Source organism: Eptesicus fuscus, chromosome 14 (genome assembly GCF_027574615.1).
Source record: "Eptesicus fuscus isolate TK198812 chromosome 14, DD_ASM_mEF_20220401, whole genome shotgun sequence".
Classification (NCBI taxonomy): Eukaryota; Metazoa; Chordata; class Mammalia; order Chiroptera; family Vespertilionidae; genus Eptesicus; species Eptesicus fuscus.
Genome location: NC_072486.1, coordinates 60,875,731 through 60,896,523, shown reverse-complemented (window position 1 = coordinate 60,896,523; position 20,793 = coordinate 60,875,731). Strand labels below are relative to the sequence as shown.

General features: G+C 35.6%; 1 protein-coding gene and 1 pseudogene across 3 annotated transcripts in view; one reads left to right on the top strand and one right to left on the bottom strand.

Moving 5' to 3' along the window:
- MKLN1 (muskelin 1) overlaps window positions 1-20,793 on the top strand; it is a 201,298-nt gene that overhangs the window by 92,655 nt on the left and 87,850 nt on the right. For all 3 annotated transcript variants that reach the window (XM_054726677.1, XM_054726679.1, XM_054726678.1), the window contains exon 7: window positions 17,630-17,707. In XM_054726677.1, coding sequence (XP_054582652.1) covers window positions 17,630-17,707 — 78 coding nt within the window. The remainder of the gene's footprint in view (window positions 1-17,629; window positions 17,708-20,793) is intronic.
- The window catches only part of LOC129151523 (putative 40S ribosomal protein S26-like 1), an 81,934-nt pseudogene that overhangs the window by 8,705 nt on the left and 52,436 nt on the right, over window positions 1-20,793 (bottom strand).

Sequence of the window (20,793 nt, the reverse complement as noted above, 5' to 3'; positions counted from 1 at the left end):
AGCAAATTGTCATTTTTTTAAAAGTGTAATTTGAGGAAGGAGATGGTTGGATAAGCCAAAAATGTTATTAATAGAAGGTTATAATGAATGAGGAAATTTATAATGGAAACATCTTGTGTGGTGTGAATGCTACATCATTGATGATATTCTTGGGTTTTGAAAGGAATGTGAATGTTAGAACATAATGTAATCTCACAAGGTAACTATGTTGTAGGATGACACCCATTTGAATATTTAAGGTCTGACATGTTTTGTTATTTTACAAAGGATCTGTTGTTGTTTTATAGCAGCGGTTTTCAATCTTTTTCATCTCATGGCACACATAAACTAATTATTAAAATTCTGCAGCACACCAAAATATATGTTTTGCAGGTCTGACAAAAGAAAAGATGTAATATTGATTTATTCACATTGAATAGCCATTGCTGTGTTGACAGCTGTCATTTTTTTATTTGACAATCTAAGAGAAAAGAGGTTAGTGCCCTAGACTAAATAGTCAGGTATTATGCCTGGCTGGCATTGCTCAGTGGTTAAGCGTCGACCTATGAACTATGTCACAGTTCAGTTCCCGGTCAGGGCACATGCCAGGGTTGTGAGCTCGATCCCCAGTATGGGGCATGCAGGAGGCAGCTAGTCAGTGATTCTCTCTCATCGTAGATGTTTTTATTTCTCCCTCTTCCTTCTCTCTGAAACCAATTAAAAAAATAGTCAGGTATTGTATGTTTTAAAAATTGCACACCAGTTGAAAATCTCTGCTTTATACAATGGCCTCCTTTAAAACAGTTTCCCACAGTGACTTCCATGGTGACAAAGAACAGAATAGGTGCTTCTGGTATAAAAAAATATGTGTGTGTGTGTGTGTGTGTGTGTGTGTGTGTGTGTGTGTATATATATATATTTGGTCTTTGTACAGTTCCTGGCCCAAGCTTCTATAACCCTTGGAATATGTGGAGGGATAAGAGTGTCTTGCTTGCTGAGATGACTAGTGGCTGGGTTCCTAGATAGCTTCAGATCTCCAGAAAGACCAAAACATGTGATTAGAGGCTGGAAATTTCAGTAGCACCTACCTCACCACCTCTAATGAGGGGAGAGGGGTCAGAGATTGAGTTTAGTCACCAACAGCCAGTGGAACCTCAACAAAAAAAGGCCCTAAACAACTTGGTTCAAAGAGCTTTCAATTTGGTGAACACATGAAAGTGCTGGGAGAAAGGTATGCCTAGGGAGGGCATCGAAGCTATACACACACACTTGCCCTATGCCTTTCTTCCATTTGGCTATCCTGAGTTGTATCCTTTATAATAATAACTAGAGGCCCAGTGCACGAATTCGTGCACCAGTGGGGTCCCTCAGCCTGGCCTGCGGGATTGGGTCGAAACCAGCTTTCCAACATTTTCTGAGAGGTCCCGGATTGCGAGAGAGCGCAGGCCAGTCCGAGGTCCCCCCCCACTCCCTCCCCCAGTGCACAGTTGGGGCCAGGGAGGGATGCAGGAGGTTGGCCAGCCGACAAGGGATCACAGGAGGGCTCCAGGGCATGTCCGGCCCTCTCCCTCAGTCCTGATTGGCCAGACCCCAGCAGCAAGCTAACCTACCGGTCAGAGCGTCTGCCCCTTGGTGGTCAGTGCACGTCATAGTGAGCAGTTGAGCAGCCTTAGCATATCATTAGCATATTATGCTTTGATTGGTTGAATGGCCGACCAGATGACCAGACATTTAGCATATTAGGCTTTTATTATATAGAATAAGTAAATCACTTTCCTGAATTATGTGATCACACTGAGTTATTGAACTTTGAGGAGAGTTGTGGAAAGCCTTGATTTGTGACCTCTGGGACTTGTGCTTGGCATCTGAAGTGGGGATCATCTTGTGGGACTGAGCCGTTTAACTTGTGGAATCTGATGCTTAACTCCAGATAGATAATGTCAGCATTAAATTGAATTGTTGGATACCTGGTTGGTGTCAGAGGAATGGTTGCTGTAAGAAAAACCCCCATACATTTGGTGTCAAAACCATTGTGAGTAAAAGCTGCTTAATGCTCAATATAAAACTTGTGGAATAAAATTTGGTGAATCTTTTATAGAAAGAAATAAAGAATCATAGACTTTCTCAATGTTTTTATATGTTTTAATCTTATCACTGTTATTATCTAGTATTATTAGGTACTCACTTATCTGATATTGGTAGCATTTTACAACAGGAGAATACAGAACCAGTACTGCCTTCTTTATAAATTTAAAGTTAACTTAAAATGAGGTGCTTCTAGCTCCATTGAGTTACAACAATAAACCTGCCTCTCAGCCTTGTACATTGTTACTGCTTATTTAATTGGTAACGATGCCTGCAAATAAATGATTATTATGGCCCTAACCGGTTTGGCTCAGTGGATAGAGCGTCGGCCTGCGGACTGAAGGGTCCCAGGTTCGTTTCTGGTCAAGGGCATGTACCTTGGTTGCAGGCACATCCCCAGTAGGGGGTGTGCAGGAGGCAGCTCATTGATGTTTCTCTCTCATCGATGTTTCTAACTCTCTCCCTCTCCCTTCCTCTCTGTAAAATATCAATAAAATATATTTTTAAAAAAAAAATAAATGATTATTATATATTAAATAGAATATACTTTGGAATATAAACAAATAGAATATATATGATAATCATTCCCAAACCATTAAACTGCCACTAGTGAAAGTATATGTGTATGCATGTATGCCATTTCAGAGAATGAATTCTATATATTTTTTAAACTTACATAATAAGAAAGATACAAGTAATTTTATGAGGTCTTTGTTTTACTTCAAATCTTTGTCATGTAATATTTTGTTAAGGTAAAGTAAACAACAATAATAGCAACAAAAATTTCTGACAACTTTCTGTAATTCTTAAGCTAAAAGCAGTTACATTTTAAAACTGTCTGTTTAGTTATATACACATTTAAGAGAATTTCTTAAAATCATATCCAACTCTGATACTATGTAGACTTATCTTTCCTGCTCTAGGAAGAAACCAAGTTAAATTGGTAGTAACTATTCTTGAGACTTAGAGCCAAGTCATATTTTTTGTACTCCTCAACTGGCTTGCAACAGTGTTTAGTTAATAAACATTCTTTCCAGGGTTGTTCAGTTTGCTGCTGACTTCACTGATGATAATTTGTTGGACAAATAAGGAACTAAACATTGCAGAGGTTTTTGGCTTCTGTTCCACTAAAAACATAGCAGAAAAGGACAAGAAGTTCCTCCTTGCTAAAGAGGAAAGTCTAGAGAATCAAAAGCATCTTTTATCAAGCATCTTATAATGGGGGAAAAATACTATATATATATAGTATATTATTACACTCTTCAAGTATGATCTATATTTTAAGAAGGTGTCTCTAATTAGCTTTTTATTTGCGTAGAAATATCTTTACATTAAAGGTGATTCCTGAACCAATCATTGCCACTTCCTCTCTGACAATGCCAGGGGCAAAAGGAATAATCCAGTGATGATGGGCAAAAGTAATCACCTAGGAACAGGAAATTATCAAAGAAAACCTCTTTATGCAGTATTTATCTTATTTCATTTTGAAATGAAAGTTTACTTTGTGAGAAAAGGGTGGATTAAAGTTGTATAAATAGCACTCCAACAGGCTCACTAGTCTGAATTTCCTTAAGTTTCAACTTGAGGTCTTGGTCTCCTTTCCTCCCTCCCCTTTTACCTCCTTTATTTCTCCCTTCTTACTCCCCTCTTTCCCTCCTCCTCTTTTTTTTCTCTCTGTAATCTGTCCCTTCTCACCCCTTGGTTTATGCATTGGTTATTAATTATATGGTAGGCCCATTTCCCTCCTTAAAATTTTTTTTAAGTGAGATCTCAAATCTTGTTAGAGTTACCTTTGTGGCAAGGTTCTTAACGGCAAATTTAGTATTATCAATAACTCTAGGACTATTTATATTCTGTATTTCTTCTTGAGTGAGCATTGGTAGTTTGTGTATTTGAGGAATATGCTCATTTCATCTAAGTTGGTGAATTTATTGGTATAAGGTTGTTCATAACATTTTGTTAACCTCTTCATACCTTTATGTCATCTCTTATTTTTGATATTGGTAATTTTTGTCTTTTTTTCCTTAGCAATCTGGCTAGAGAGCTCTTAACTTTATTTTAAGAAAACATTTCTTGGTTTTCCTTTGTCTTTTTCCCTCTCTGTATATATTTTTCTATTTCATTGATTTATTTTGTCTTTATTTATTTCCTTTCTTCTACATGCTTTTGTTTTCATTTGCTCTTTTCTATTTTCATAAAATGAAAGCAGAGGCCATTAACTTGAGATCCTTCTTTTCTAATGTAGGCATTTGATGTCAAGAGTTTCCCTTTAAGCATTCATTGTCTTAGTTCTAAGTCACAAATTTTATTATGCTATGTTTTATTTTTGTTCAGTTTAAGATACTTATGCATAATGACTCATTTTTCTTTCCAACCCTTATGCTTTTTCCCCCTTGTGTTTAGTCTTTTGGACAGGATACTTAGTGCAAGGGTGAGGTGACATAATGATAGTGGAGATACTTGTGTAGTTAGTTCATCATCTCAAAATAAATGCTTTCAATATTCCATAATTAAAATGATTTTTGATCTGTGATTATTGGAGATCCTATATCAGATTCCTAGATTGCTAAGAGTTTATGTTATAAATAGATAGTGAATTTTATCACTTTTTTCTTTATCCTTTGTGATATGATTTTTTTCCAGCTTTATTCTATTAATATGGGAAATCATAATGATTGATTTTCTAATGTTAAACCCCAGATATTCTTAACTTTGTCATATAATTTTTGCTGTATTTTGCTCTGTTGGAAATTTTTGTATCAATTTCATTTCTTTAAATGTTTTAGGACTATTCAGGATTGTTGTTTGTTTGGTTTAAAAAGTTATATTTTTCTAGGAATTTGTCAGTGCCATTTAAAATTTCAAACTTATAGACATGAAAATATGCCTAATATCCACTTTTTATTTCTTTAATGTTTGCAGGATTTCTTTTTTTTTATTCCTTATAGTTCTTTTTTTTTTCTTTCTTTCCATCACTCACTCTCACCAGAATTTTATCAAACTGGGTTTTTTTTGTTGTTGTTGTTTTTGAAGGAACCAATTTCTGTATTGTTGATCCTTTCTGTTATTTTTAATGTCCTTGACTTATGCTCTACTAGATATGTTTAATGTCTTCTTTCTCTCTTTGGGATTAATTTGTTGTCTTATTGAGATGGATGCTTAGCATATTAATTTCCAAACATTATTATCCCATTTTAGGGTATTAATTTCCCTTTGAGGTAGGTAGTTAGACAGACATGAGCAAATCAAGGACGATGGGCCAGGTACAGAAGGTCACCAAGTACCTAGCAATGAGCAAAACTGGGCTGGGACCTCACCCCTAGAGTGACCTTTCCTCCCCTAGCATATTGCTGGTCATGTGGTTCAAACCCTTTTCTGACCTTATTCCCTAAAGTATTGCTAGGCATCTGCATTAGACCCCCTTAGAAGGAGAATGAACAAGGAGGCTGTAGAATAGCCCTTAAGCATTAAGCCCCCAGGACAATGAGGTTCAGACCTGCATCAGATACATCTAGGCCTCAGTTGTGTTTCAGTTCCAGGCCCTGAAAAGTAGCAAACCAAATAAGGGATGTCATGGCTGACATCAGGACCAGCTACATTGACCCCTGCCCTGGCCCCAATCAATCAGTAGAAACCATTACCCTAAAAGGACACACTTAGAAAGCTGATTAAGATTCTGTTGGAATCCTCCCTTGAGACCTCCAGATAAATTCCCTTTAGATGGAGGACCCAGTGCAGCTCTCTGTGGAATGTGCAGTCCCTTCCTCCAGGCAGGTTTCCCTTGCCTCTCCCTTTCTCCTAAGCTCCAAGGACCCTTCTTTTGCCTCTGTAACTTGTTTTCTGTGCCCGTTTTTTTTCTATGGCTCACTTCTTCTACTTCTGTGACTTTGTAAATAAACTTCCTCTTATAGTTTAGGTCTTGGTTTTGAATTCTTTCTTAGCCAGAGCGCAAGCACAGGTCTAACACCTGGTGCCGTTTTGCTGCCAACACCTCTACTTATTTTTCAGTTGTGCTATGAAGTTTATTTTTATCCAGTTCAGTAATTTCATTATGAAATAATATGGTTGTTTTGTGTGCCATAGTTATATAGAAATAATAGTTTTCAGTTTTCAATACATAAAGATTTTATTTGTTACTGACTTATAGCATGAGTGAATAGTGGTCAGAGTACATGTTCTGTACAATTTTAGTCCTTTGAAATTTTATGAGACTTACTATATGGCCCACTTTGTTCAATTTTTATAAACATATTTATACTTGGACAGAATGTGAGTTCTTTAGTTGTTGGGGCACAGTTCTATATATCTGTTTGGTTCAGTTTGCTAATCACGTTGCATAAATCTTTACCAATATTGATTTTTTTTTATTTTCACAATTACTAAGAAAAATATTTTAATACTTCCCCCTATGATTATGGAATTGTCTATCCTCGTATAGTTCTGTCAATTTTTTTGATTTATATATTTTGAAGCCATTTTTCTATACACATAAATTTTACATTCTTTTATTTTGAATTAAATCTTTTATTGTTATGAAGTGTGTTTTTATCTTTAGTAATATTTTGTCTTGAGGTATAACTTGTCTTACATTAAGATCTGCTTTCATTTGCTAAGTGTTTGCATAGCCTATCTTTTTCCATCTTTTCTTTTCAACCCTTCTGTATCCTTTTTTAAAAGAAGTATGTCCTGGAAATTTAGTTGGATTTCTTATAATCTGCCTTCTTTTTTTTTTTTGTTTGTTTGTTTGTTAATTCTCACCCGAGGATATTTTTCCATTGATTTTTTTTTTAGGGAGAGTTGAAGAGAGAGGGAAAGACAGAGAGAAACATCAATGTGAGAGAAACACATCGATTGGTTGCCTCCTGCACAATCTCTGACCAGGGCCTGGGCCAGGGAGGAGCCTGCAACCAAGGTTTGTGCCCTTGACTGGAATTGAATCTGGGACCCTTTGGTCCACAGGTTGATGCTCTGTCCACAGAGTCAAACTGGCTAGGGCAGATCTGCCCTTTTTGATTTAACCATTTGTTTACATGTTTGAATTACAGATAAATATATACATTTAAACCTACCACTTTATATTCTTTGTCATATCTGTTCTTCTTTTTGGTTGTTGTCTCTTGTTTTTACTTTTTAATCTTTTCATTTTTATTCATTTGGAAGTAATGCACTCTGTATATTTTATTTATGATTAGTCTAGAAATTATGACAAGTATACATACTTAACAAAATGCATCAGTTTCTTTTCCCTCTCTCCTTTCAACCATTACTATATTATTAGTATAGACTTTCAACTCTCATCTACTCACCTTCCAACTCATGCTATTGTCCTTTATTTTGAAATTTGATTCAAAGACCCTATAAAATAGTACTGTTCTTGTTTTATACAGCCAATGTTAATTAATTTTACCAGATATTTATTAATTTTTTTTCTTCATTACTATTTGCATTGCTGATCTTAAAAGTAGGATCATCTTCCTTCTGCCTTAAACACTTCCTTTACAATTTCTCCTGATGCAGATTAACTCTCAGTTTTTGTTTGCTCAACAATTTTATCTCTTTTCTTGAAGAATATATTTGCTGAATATGGAATTTTAGGTTGACAGTTATCTTCTTCAAATACCTTTTTGGATATTATTCTGCTATTAACCAGTTATTGTTGCTATCAAGAGTATACTGTAATTGTCAACTCTTGCTCCTTTGAATTTAAATTTTTTTTCTATGGCTGTTTAAGTATTTTATTTTATTTTTAGATTAGTTTAAAGTTATATTAACAGGGCAACTTCAATGTTGCAGCACTGTTAGCTTTGTGTATTTTGTTTCCTTTTAATTAAATTTATGTTGCCTTTGTCTATTCTTTCATTTTCTCATTTGTTCTTTTTAATAGCACATTTATGCTGAATTCTTCAAGCTTCTCTAAATCCTTTATCTCATTTCCATTACTATGTTATTAGTATGGTCTTATATCTTGACCTTCATTTCTGTGATGTTTTAATTTTTTTCTTTCTCTTTTCGTTCAACTCTAACAATTCATATTTTATTTCCTCTTATTGCTTTACCATATCTTTTCTAAGTATTTATATTTCTACTTTTCAACTGTTTATATCTTTAATTTGTGCTTGTATTTTATAGAGAGGGTTGCTTAACGTTTTTATATTCATGGTAAAAAATTTTACCATTTTCATCTATTACATGCCTTCATTTTTTTGTTAAATCAGATTAATTTGCCACTTAAAATAATTCTTCCTCTTCCTTTTTATATCTTTGTATAGCTCTTGAGTTAATTTTTTTTAAATTTTTTTTAGTATTATTAATCTTTAAATGAGATGAGTTTCTTATCGATCAGTAGCTAGGGTTGTGTTCTAGGATAGCAAGATTTTTGCTTTTCACCTTAGGATACTGTTTCTTCTCAGCAGCACTCAAAATGCAGAATCTCTTTCCCCCACAGGACTGCCAGGCTGCTTTTGGAAACATGGCTTCTTTCCATGTTCCTGCCCATTCTGTCTTTGTGCCCTTGTTTATGCTGTGTTCCCTTACCTGATTGCTTCTCTTTCTGTCACTATTCACTCTTAACTCATTCTTCAAGGCCAGCTCTTTCAAGATAGCTTCTTTTGTTATTCCTGTACCCCAGGCACTTCCCCTTCTCTTAACTCCTTTTAGCCTTTGTGTTGAAGTTCTCATTTTGTGCATAAAAGATTGTTAGTTTTCTGCCCAGTATAGTTCCAAATATTACATAATTAAAATTATAATAACTAACATGAATTTGAGAGTGTTACAATGTGCCATTTACTCTTCTGAATTCTATATAAAGTCCTGGCTGGGTAGCTTAGTTGGTTAGAGCATCGTCCCTATACACCAAGGTTGAGGGTTCGAGTCCCGGTCAGGGCACATACAAGAAACAACCAATGAATGCATAAACAAATGGAACAACATCTCAGTGTTTCTCTCATTCTCTCACCTTATTTCCTCTTCCTCCCTCTCTCTCTCAAAATCAATCAATACAATTTTTTTTTTTAATGTATGAAACCCTATATAAGAATAAATTTGTTTAATTCTCATACCTACTTCCTAGGGTAAGTATTGTTGTTATCCCCATTTAATAAATGAGAATGATTAAGTAATTTTCCTAAGACAGTGTAAGCTAGCAAGTGGCAGAGCTAAGATTTGAATCCATACTTTTTACTACTATGCTTTACTATCCTAATAAATATTTACAGATTCAGTTTCCCCATTATTATTGTACTATAAATGCCTTAATTCATATTTTTCTTCAGAATTTGAACTGCTGAAATACATTATTTTTAAAATCTTTTACCTAGCCATTATTACTCTTGAATTATCAAAAAGGTTTTATGCTCTGCACATTATTTACCTATAAATGAATTTTTAATTTTTAAAAATGTAATCTGTGTTTTGATGAGAAATCAGGCAGCAGTACTATAATCTCTGCTCTTTTTGGGGGGGGGGGGATCTTAGGTGAGGTTATTTTTTTTTTTTTGGTAAAAGCTTTCTTCCTAAGTTTCATTTTTTGTCATGTACTTTTTAAGATAGTATACACTATTGGAGACAAGAACAGCTTGTGCTTAGTTTGGTCTATATGAAATGTGTTTATCCTATATAATAAAAGCCTAATATGTTAAATGTCCAATCATCTGTTCAACCAATCAAAGCGTAATATGCTAATCATATGCTAAAACCGCTCAACCGCTCACTATGACGTGCACTGACCACCAGGGGGCAGACACTCTGACCAGTAGGTTAGCTTGCTGCCGGGGTCTGACCTATTGGGGCCGAACATGCCCTGGAGCCCTCCTGCAGTCCTTCCCCGGCTGGTCAACCTCTGGAGTCCCTCCCTGGCCCTGATTGTGCACCAGTGGGGTCCCTCGGCCTGGCCCGTGCCCTCTTGCAATCTGGGTCCCCTCGGGGGATGTCAGAGAACCGGTTTCCACCCGATCCCACAGGCCAGGCTGAGGGACCCCACTGGTGCATGAATTTGTGCACAGGGCCTCTAGTTTATAATAACCATAAGGGGAAATTGAGATAGTTTTGGACTGGAGCCTTTAACCTTTTGCACTCGGATGTCGAGTGTGACTTGACACGGTTAGCATTAGAATAAAGGAATCGAGAAAAAAGCAAGCGAGTGCAAAGGGTTAAATAGTTTGAAAATAGTTAGCAACTAGGTCTTCGTGTGCTTTCTGCAAAGTTATATTTCCATTTCTTTTTTATAATTTTATTTTTCTGATTTCCTACTTTGGATTTTATCAAAAATAGGTATATAGAAATATTAGCAACTGCCTGGCTTCCTCTTTAAAAATAGCATTTTTAAAATGTAGATTGTTCACAGGCACGTTTAAATACCTTGCTGTTTCATTTGTTTTTGAGATTTTCAAAACGGTGTAATGGGTGTTGCCATATTTTTATAGATGAGAATGTCATATGTCATTGTTTCAGTAGAAAGCCTAAAATTTTTTGCTGAATTATATAGAATATCAAAACAAAAGGTCTTTCAAGAATTAGAAATATAGAGAACATGGTAATATTATTTGGGATAGACATGTGAACTTCTCATTTGTTTTTAGATACTGAAAGGAAGTTTTTGAACATTAAAACAAGATACTGAAAGCAGTGTATTGAAAAAAATATTTACCCTGCTTTAATGTTTGAAGCATTTTTGATTGCCTCAAAGAATTTCAACTTTATGACTTTGATTTCTAAAACTTAAATTTTTTCTATTAAAAAATAAAGTTTCTTTAGCATGTCTCATATGGTTTTGAAACAGAATTTACTATTTACCAAAGCCTTAATAAACATTTGTATTAGTCATTTTTGAAATGTAAAAGAAGATTCTTAAGTATGTTATTATATTGAAATAGCGACTAAATGTAAGCTGCTCCAGATTTGGGCTATTTATTGGTAACCCAGTTTCCCTGGCAAAAGGCAATAATATGTCTTTAAATGAGAATCATCTTTATCATGTTTCTCTGAAAAGTGCAGCATTCTTTTTTTATCTCTATATTATTTTTTATTTGCAGTGACTGGATGATTTAATATTATAAAATGAAAATGTCAGAAAGGTAATAATGAGTGGGATATTAGTAATGTAAAGAGATGTGAGAGGGCTGTAATTTATGTTTGTTTTTTCCCCCAGTTGATTTTAGAGAGAGAGGAAGGGGAAGGGAAGGGTGAGAGAGAGAGAGAAACATTGATCTGTGCCTCCCACACCCCTCCTGATTGGCCAGGGATTGAACCGCAACCTGGCTATGTGCCCTGACTGGGAACCAAACCTGTGACCACTCAGTTCACAGGACAATGCTCCAATCAACTGAGCCACACAAAGCCAGGGCTGTTTTTGCTTTTGTGTCTTATGTGAAGCCATGATTTCTCCAAAAGAAGAGGTGTTTCATTTTGTTGTGTTTTGTTGTTGTTGTTTTGGTAGAACAGCTAGCTTCACAAACTGGCCATTGATATGGAACCACTTCCAACTAACAAGAATGCTTCTGTTAAGTTAGTAAGTAGTCTGGAGTAATGGCAAACCAATGTTCCAGAGAAGAATCAAAACATAAAAAGTAAACTTTAGCCACAGCAGCCAGTGTCTTAAGAGAGAGATTGCATTTTTTCCTTTAAATCGTAAGTGATATATTTCACCTTCTTTAGTTTTATTATTCTTTTATAATATTGAATTTGTTTAATCTCATAGTAGAATGGTCTGATATGGTGAGTTTTTTTTCCCCTAAGTCTTGTATGTGTTTTTTTCATTTTACCATGTCTATTATTAATAGCATTTCATGTTAGATTTCAATTTAAAAAGTAGTCTATTATATGTGTGTTAGTCTGTTATATATGTGTGTATCTATATTCACATGTTGTCTATGAAGAGTTGAAAAGGTTTCGGACTTTGGAATGGGGCTTTATACTGTTTTCTTTCGAGTTGTTGGGCATGTTATTTAACATCTTTAAACCTTGATTTTCTAATCTTTGCAGTAATTAATGACCATTGCATAGGTTTATTTTAAGTAGAAAATGAGTAAACCTTTGTGGTGTCTTCCACACAGTAGATACTCAATAAAAGTAATTTCTTCTTTTAAGGTCTTTTTAAAAGTTATTTTCAGATTTGATAGTGCCATCCTATATAATAAAAGGGTAATATGCAAATTGACCCTAACTGCGGAACAACCGGGAATGACTGGTCACTGTGACGTGCACTGACCACCAGGGGGCAGATGCTCAATGTAGGAGCTGACACCTGGTGGTCAGTGCGCTTCCACAGGGGGAGCGCCGCTCAGCCAGAAGTTGGCTCATGGCTGGCCAGCACGGGACCAGGCCTAAACCGTTAGTCGGACATCCCCTGAGGGCTCCCGGACTGCTAGAGGGTGCAGGCCTGGCTGAGGGGACCTCCCTCCCCCGAGTGCATGAATTTTCGTGCACCGGGCCTCTAGTATCTAAATAATTTTCTTCAAGTTTTCTAATCGTCTGCACAGAAGAGTAAGAGGTAGCAAAGAAAATTGTGTGACTTTAGACTAGTGAAGACAAAAGGGATTTGTTAGGGAAATGGAGGCAAATTAAAAAGTTCTCAAAACAATTTTTTTAAATGTTTGCATGACTGTTTTGTGGGACTGGTATGACTTGTCAGGGTGCCATTAGGTACTAGGAATGTGCTTTATTGAAAGGAGGATTTTTATGAGTAGATTGTTTAAATGTAAGGAACTTAGTAACATTAAGATGACTTAGAGGAAATGACAGCCAAGTGGCTAGGAAAGTTTCCCACCCCCTGCCTTTTTTTCTGTTCTAAGCATTTAATATACTAAGCATTTCTGATTATACACTATTAACTGTCATTATTTAGAAGATTAACTTTATTGACCTAGAGTAAGATCATAATTTCTAATATTTTCTGTTTGGGATACTTAATATTATAAATTTTAGAAGTAATATCTTCTGCATTCCTGATTGTAAATCCTTCGGGCATATTTGGGCGTATGCTTTATCCTTGTTAAAACAAGCTAATGTCCCCTGGCCGGGTGGCTTGGTTGGAGTGTCGTCCCATGTACCAAAAGGTTTGGGGTTCCATTCTGGTCAGGGCACTTAACTAGGTTGTGAGTTTAATCCCCTGTCAGGCTGTATACCAGAAGCAACCAATTAATGTTTCTCTCCCTCTCTCTCCCTCTCCCTCCCTTTCCCTCCCTTTCCCTCTCTCTCCCTCTCCCTCCCTCCCTTCCTCTCTCTCCCTTTCCCTCTCCTTTCCTCTCTAAAAACGCAATAAAAACATATCTTTTGGTAAGGATTAAAACAATCAGAAAAGCTAATGTCAATGTACAAAGCAATGCTTGTTAGAAACAGAGCTGTGTCTAGTGAGCTGGCAGGAATAGGCATTTCAGGGATAACAAAAGATGTGAAATGACTTATATTGGTAATAACTATGTTACAAAGTTTTCCTAAGGTTCAGAAAATAGTTCCATATATCTGGTTGTTTTGTGGCTTTTCTTCTGGTAATTATAGTGTTTGATACAAAAAATTGGGGTAACATAAAAGTACAAAGAAGAAATCCCCAAATCAAAAATCACCTTAATCTTGTCAAACAAAATCACTTTTAAATTTTTGATGTATGTCAATGTTGAATTTTTGCCATATGTGAGTTTGTGTGTATATTTAAGAAATTACTTTATAAAAATTATATAATGTTTGAGAGTTTGCTTTTTTTACTTTGAAAATTACTGACAGTATTTTCTTAGGACAGTTGTCTTTGATAGGAGACAAATAGAATGAAGATCTTGATGGGTAGAGTATTTGTAAGCTTTTCGGGTTATTAAGAGTGAGGCTGCCGAATCCGGTTTGGCTCAGTGGATAGAGCGTTGGCCTGCGGACTGAAAAGTCCCAGGTTTGATTCTGGTCAAGGGCAAGTACCTTGGTTGCGGGCACGTCCCCAGTGGGGGATGTGCAGGAGGCAGCTGATCGATGTTTCTCTCTCATGGATGTTTCTAGCTCTCTATCCCTCTACCTTCCTCTCTGTAAAAAATCAATAAAATATATTAAAAAAAAAAAAAAAGAGTGAGGCTAAGATTGGTTGAAAAAGCAATTAGAGAATTGAATTTTACCTGCAGTGTCCAGAATGACTTAAGACCAGTGATGGGGTCCTTCATCTGATGAGAGCTGTTTCTGTGATCACTCTTTTGGAGTATTAGCAGAATTTTCCCCAGTGGGATTGTGATTTCTCTCTCAGAGTGGTCATAGAACGCATAAGGGGAAAAAAGGAGATAGAGACATTCCTAAGATGAACATAAGGTAGAACCAGCCAGACACACATAATTTCAATAAATATATTGGTTCTAACAATGGTAAAGTTCTAACATGCCTGCATTTGGAAGGATCTAAATCCTCCTCTATCCAACTCTTAAACACCATTTTTTTTTTCAGATAAAGAACTTAAGTTGTGTAACTATATGGGAGACAAGTAATATGGTAATTGGTTACTTTTTTTTTTAATAGATTTTTATTGATTTCACAGAGGAAGGGAGAGGGAAAGAGATAGAAACATTAATGATGAGAGAGAATCATTGATTGGCTGCCTCCTGCACATCCCCCACTGGGGATAAAGCCTGCAACCCAGGCATGTGCCCTTGACTGGAATCAAACCTGGGACCCTTCAGTCCGCAGGTTGACTCTCTATCCACTGAGCCAAACCAGCTAGGGCGTAATTGGTTACTTTTAAATAATGTGAAATTTATTACTTTTATACATTTTGCTTTGTATTTTTCATGTGTGCAATTTGCTTATCTCCTTCAATTTTTCTACTCATTTCTATATATTCCCATCTTTTACTTTTTCTCTCTCCTCTTCAGTAGCTATTATGTAGACTTAGTATATATTTTAAAATCATTGTCTTTATTGAATAATTTTATCTTCTCTGTTTAAAAGGAGTATTTAATTTTTTTTTATTATTGACACTATTACAGATGTCCCCATTTTTCCCTACTTTGTCCCCCTTCAACCCCCCTCACTCCCCCTTCCCTCTGGCCATCATCACACTATTGTCTGTGTACTATTGTCTATGTCCATGGGCTATGCATATATGTTCTTTGGCTAATTCCTTCACCTTCTTTCATCCAGTCCCCCTTCCTGGATGAAATAGTATTTAACTCATATGTGCTTTTCTCAAAACTGAAAAAAAATTTGATTATGTTTTCTTTCCATATAGTTGTAAATTTATAATTTACATTTTTACTATAATCTTACCTTTACTATTATTAAGAGCTCCACAACATTTTATCTGAAAAAAGGATTACCAGCTCTTGTAATGAGGGAAGAGTATTGGTTAAAATAGGCTCAATGGGACAAGAATTATCAGAAAAGCCCATGGGGAGTAAATTACATTATAGAAACTTTCTCACTGAAATAAGTTGTGAATCTACTTGTTCCTCTTACTTTGACAAAATATAAATGCTAATTTATTAGTACTAATTTTAAAAGGAGGAAAGAATAGTAGAACTTTCTTTTTTAAGGAATTTTAAAAAGCCCAGAAGGCAAAGAAAAAGAAAAAATTGAGTGTATATATGGAAGTTTTTATTAAAGCCATCTGAAAAGACTTGAAGTGTTGTGGTGTGGTTACAATTCAGCTTCATGATTAGCCAGAAAAAGAGATTAGGGAGATTTCTGTATATTACACAGTCCCTGGCGAGTATACAAATCATGGAGAACAAACAGTTTTACTTGTAAGTTCTTTGGAAAAGTATTTGCTTTCAGTGACTAAGCAAAAGGGAAAATCTTTATTCAGATTGAAATCAGAGTCAAATGAAAGAATTTATCGTATAGGTAACTTTATAAATTATAATCTATTTGGGCTCCTGTAAAAGAAAACCGTAGTTTAAAAAGTAAGGAACTGTTATTATCTATACTAACCTCTAGTCCAGTGATGGCGAACCTATGACATGCATGTCAGCACTGACACGCGAAGTCATTTCTGATGACACGCGGCTGCTGAGGTTTATTAAGTACAATTATATATACAATTATACATTTATGTTATTTAAACTATAAATATCGCGAAATAATGTTTTTTCCTCAAAGTGACACACTACCAGAGTTATGCTCAGTTTTTTGGCGAAGTTTGACACACCAAGCTCAAAAGGTTGCCCATCACTGCTCTAGTCTATACTAATAAAAGCCTATGTGGTTGTCACGCCCTCACACCGTGATGCCCTCACTCTGTAACAATCCATCACCAGGAGGCTTCGTGTGCAGCAGGCGCACGTGGGTGGGCGTGGCGGGCTGCGTGTGTGGCAAGGTGTGCGCAAGTGGGTGGGGACTTGACGTTGAGTGCGCAGCCTAGAGGTGGGTCCTGGTGGCTCCGTGCAGAGGCGGGACCCCTGGCTCCAGCCTATCTCTTTGGGGCAATCTATCGAGGAGCCCCAAATGGGTGGGCGTGGCCTACCTCTTTGGGGAGATCGATCGTGGGGTTCCTGCACTGTGAGAGGGCACAGGCCAGGCTGGGGAAACCACCCCCTCTTCCCCCCCCCCCAGTTGATGAATTTCGTGCACCATGCTTCTAATATCACATAACAAGAAGTCCATAGGTAGTTTCATGGTTGGTCAATTCAGTGATCCAGTTTCTATATCTGTCTGCTCTGTTATCATCATAGAACTGACTTCATTTTCATACCTTTACAGATTGCTGTAGTAATTGTGTACATTGCATACAGATATGAAAATTTTTAAAAGAATAAAAGATTTTTCTTCTCTGTATGTCTGTTTAGAAGTAGGGAACATTTCCTAGCAGTCCCCTCAAAAAATCCTCATGGTTCAGTAGCCAGTATTGTGTTCCATATCTTTCTTAATCTTTGTTGAGAGGCATGGGATTAGGGATAATTATTTGGGGGTAGGATAAATGTATGTGGGGAGTTCAATCTCCACGACCATTATAGTAACTAGTGTAACAATTCCTCTTAAGAAGTAAATTAAGAATTTATTGATGTGTGATCTAGGTTAAAAGATGTGTTTTCGGTTCAATTTCTTAATTTCTCCATTTCCCCATCTGTAAAATGGAGATGATAATGCCTTGTTCATAAGATTGTTTTTAGAATTAAATCAGATATTTAAGATAGCATGGATTCTAATTTTAGTAAGTATTCAATAAACATATTAATAACTATTACTGATACTTTGATCTCTATGTGGTTTTATACTCAAAGAAAGCTATAAAAATGGAATTTTCACTTTAGTGGATTAGTGTTTTGTTTTGTTTTTTTTCCTGAAGATATAAGAACCTAAACCAAAGTAGTTGGAGCTTCCATTTTCTTCTCTAGTTTTCTTGTATAGTAGTGACAAAATGGGAAGGCATAGTGAGTTTAATATGAACTGCCATCAAGACAATTGCTTTACATGGCTTTGTCAACCAATACTTTTTATATTTGAGGTAGCATGAAAACTGCAGTGATATATTTTATGAACATGTGCTATTGTATTAATGATATATTAATAATTTCCCTTAATGTAGGCTTCTACATTTTTGTCTTTTTTGCTGTAATAAAAAGTTTAAGCTGGTTAAGTTGTAATTCTCATTCTTTGCTATTTGCAGATGGATTGTTCAATCAGTACATCAGTCAACAGGAATATAAGCCACGATGGAGTCAGATCATTCCCAAAAGCACCAAAGGTTAGCCCTATCTTCTAGGTGTGGGTGCTTTTGCTGTAATGTCTTGATTTTATTTTTTCCCCAGGTAGCTCAAATTTCAAAGTGCTCTGTTAATGAAAAGCAGGTTTTAAAACAAGACAGTGGGGGCTTGTCCTGGGGGGTGGGAGTGGCCAGGGAGGTGTCGATGGGGGAAAAAGGAAACATATGTAATACTTTAAACAATAAAAAATGAAATTAATTTTAAAAAATAATAAATAAAAAACATAAAACAAGACGTAGGTTCCTTAAGTAGGTGGCAGACTTAGTTTATTATATTAAATTTTTCTTTTAAACCTTTTTGTTTTACTGCTATAACAGAAGATTGGGCAGTTTTTACATGGAATACCATCATAAATTACTTTTATAGAGACACTAAAATTATAGGCCATTGTGTTGTAATGCCAAACATGTTTCTGAAAAACCTTAAGTTCTGCAAAATTGCTCACTAAAGCTAATAGGGCTTATGAGAAAAATAGAAATGGGGCATACCATTCTAGATCTATGGAACTTTATGACCAGATACTAATAAAAATGAGAGTAGTAATCCTAATAAAAATAAATAATATTAATATAGTTAAATCTTTGCAGGCACTTATATTGAGCATCAAAATGAGTTTGGAGCCTTAAATCCTGTGCTCATGCTTTCTCCTTATAACTGTAGAACCTAGAGAGCATTTGTTTCTAATAAAGACTGTTTTAATCAAACTTGAAATCTGATTCAGGGTGTAGTCTTCTTCATTAACCTATTTTTTCAGGTGGAGGAAATTTTTGTCACCCCATCTGCACTCATTACTCTGCCAGATGGTTAATATAGTAGAAAGTGCAGCAATTCTCTAATGCAACTACTTGCATTAAAGGAAGGCAGTTCTGTCCGGTTGATGTTGCTCAATGGCTGAGTGTCAACCTATGAACCAGGAGGTCATTATTTGATTCCTGGTCAGGGCACATGCTTGGGTTGGAGGCTCGATCCCCATTAGGGGGTGTGCAGGAGGCAGCCAATCAGTGGTTCTCTCTCATCTTTCATGTTTTTATCTCTCCTCCCTTCTCTGAAATCAATAAAAATATTTTTTTTAAAAGAAGGAAGGCAGTTCTATAGATATTCAGCTTTTTCCTATGATCATCGTATATTGATTGCTAAGGTCTTCTCTTTAATTGTGAGAAAACTTTCTTCTGAAAGTTTTAAACATTAATATACTGGAGAAAATTGCTATGAGCACCCATAATTTCTGCATTATAGGAATATCAATTCTATTTTTATCAGTCATATATGAGGTAATTTTATTCAAAAAAGCAGATTTACAGTAAACATAATTGCGTATTTGAAAACTAATGGATTAAATATATAAAGTACAAACAATAAATTTATTTCAATGTTTTCTTAATCTGTTCTTGCAAGTGGCATTACTGACTGGGTGAAAAAAGAAGAAAAGGACAAAACTTCAATAATAATGAACTGCAAAATCTAAACCTAACTATTAGAAAGGAGAAAGAATTTGCAGAGACCTTTTGAATGATTAGCTCTTGAGTACCATAGTAATGAAAAACTTCAGTTTTGCATTTTATTTTTTATATAAGAACTGACTTTTTTTTTTTTTTTTTTTTTTTGGTCAGTGTAAGTTAGAATTTATTTTGTCTTTCCATACACAGAAATAAAAGGTTAAACAAGGTAGAATTTTAGTTCTGTCTCATATTAAAAAAAATGCCCAAAAGGTAGTTAATGCATTTTTTAAATTTACTTAATTCTTTAATTTTATTATTATTATTTTAATTGTTTAAAGTATTACATATATCTCCTTCTTTGGCAACATTCTTTTTTTAAATTTTCTTTATTGATTAAGGTATTACATCTTTAGCCCCCCCCTCCCTTTGCCCTCCCATCCCCCCCCACTCATGCCCTCACCCCCCCTGGTGTCTGTGTCCATTGGTTATGCTTATATGCATACATACAAGTCCTTTGGTTGATCTCTCCTTTTACCCCGACCCTCCCCTACCTTCCCTCTGAGGTTTGACGGTCTGATCGATGCTTCTCTGTCTCTGGATCTGTTTTTGTTCGTCAGTTTATGTTGTTCATTATATTCCACAAAAGAGTGAGATCATGTGATATTTATCTTTCTCTGACTGACTTATTTCGCTTAATATAATGCTCTCCAGGTCCATCCATGCTGTTGCAAATGACATTTTAGTCTTTTTCATAGTATCCCTGTGAAATGTTTCCTATTTTACATAGGCAGAAGCTAATACAAAAGTTATTAGCCAAAGTAATATATTTCCATTAATATGAGAGTTATAAAGAAAACTGTGGGTTCTCTGATTTATATGTCAAGTAAGATTAGAATCCTGTAACCTATTGAACCATTGCAATAAAGTTATATCTTCATTTATATAAAATTTTGTATAAAGTAAGATTAGATATAAATTTAGGAGTGGTTTTCTCCTACAGAAGTTTAAAAGTTTCACTGATTATATTTAAACATACCTACCTATTAAGCTTTGTAATGGAAATAACAAAAGAAAAGCAAATCTTAGTTTTCTCAGTCACTGCTCATATAAAATAGGTGGTCTTTTATGTGGAAACTATTTTCTGAAATACTGGCACAAAGTTAACACAATAAGAAAATTATCAAGGGTATAAAACTTGATAAAATCTTAATTTTCAGTAGCTAGTTTTGTGAATTTTAAAACTGCGCATTCTACTTATAAGCTGTGCCTGGATTATAGACCTGATATCTAATTCTGTAATTGTTTCCCACTTCACTTTGTCACTTCAGTAGTTTAGAGTTTTCTTGTCTGAGGTTTTTGTGGAATATCCTATATATTATTGCTGATTTATGACATTGGTCATAAATACATTGAAAATAGCTTCCAATTGCAATAATAGTCAGAAAGCAATTGGAAAAAAGAGCAAGATAATTATTATAAACACTAGGGGCCCTGTGCACAAATTTGTGCATCTTGAAAGGAACTGTGGGCCACAAGGCTGCAGTGGGCACAGGGGTGGGTCTCGGCCCATCCTCCACACCCCCACCTGGCCCCTCCCGCCATGGCCTCCGGACCCCTGTCTGCCAGCA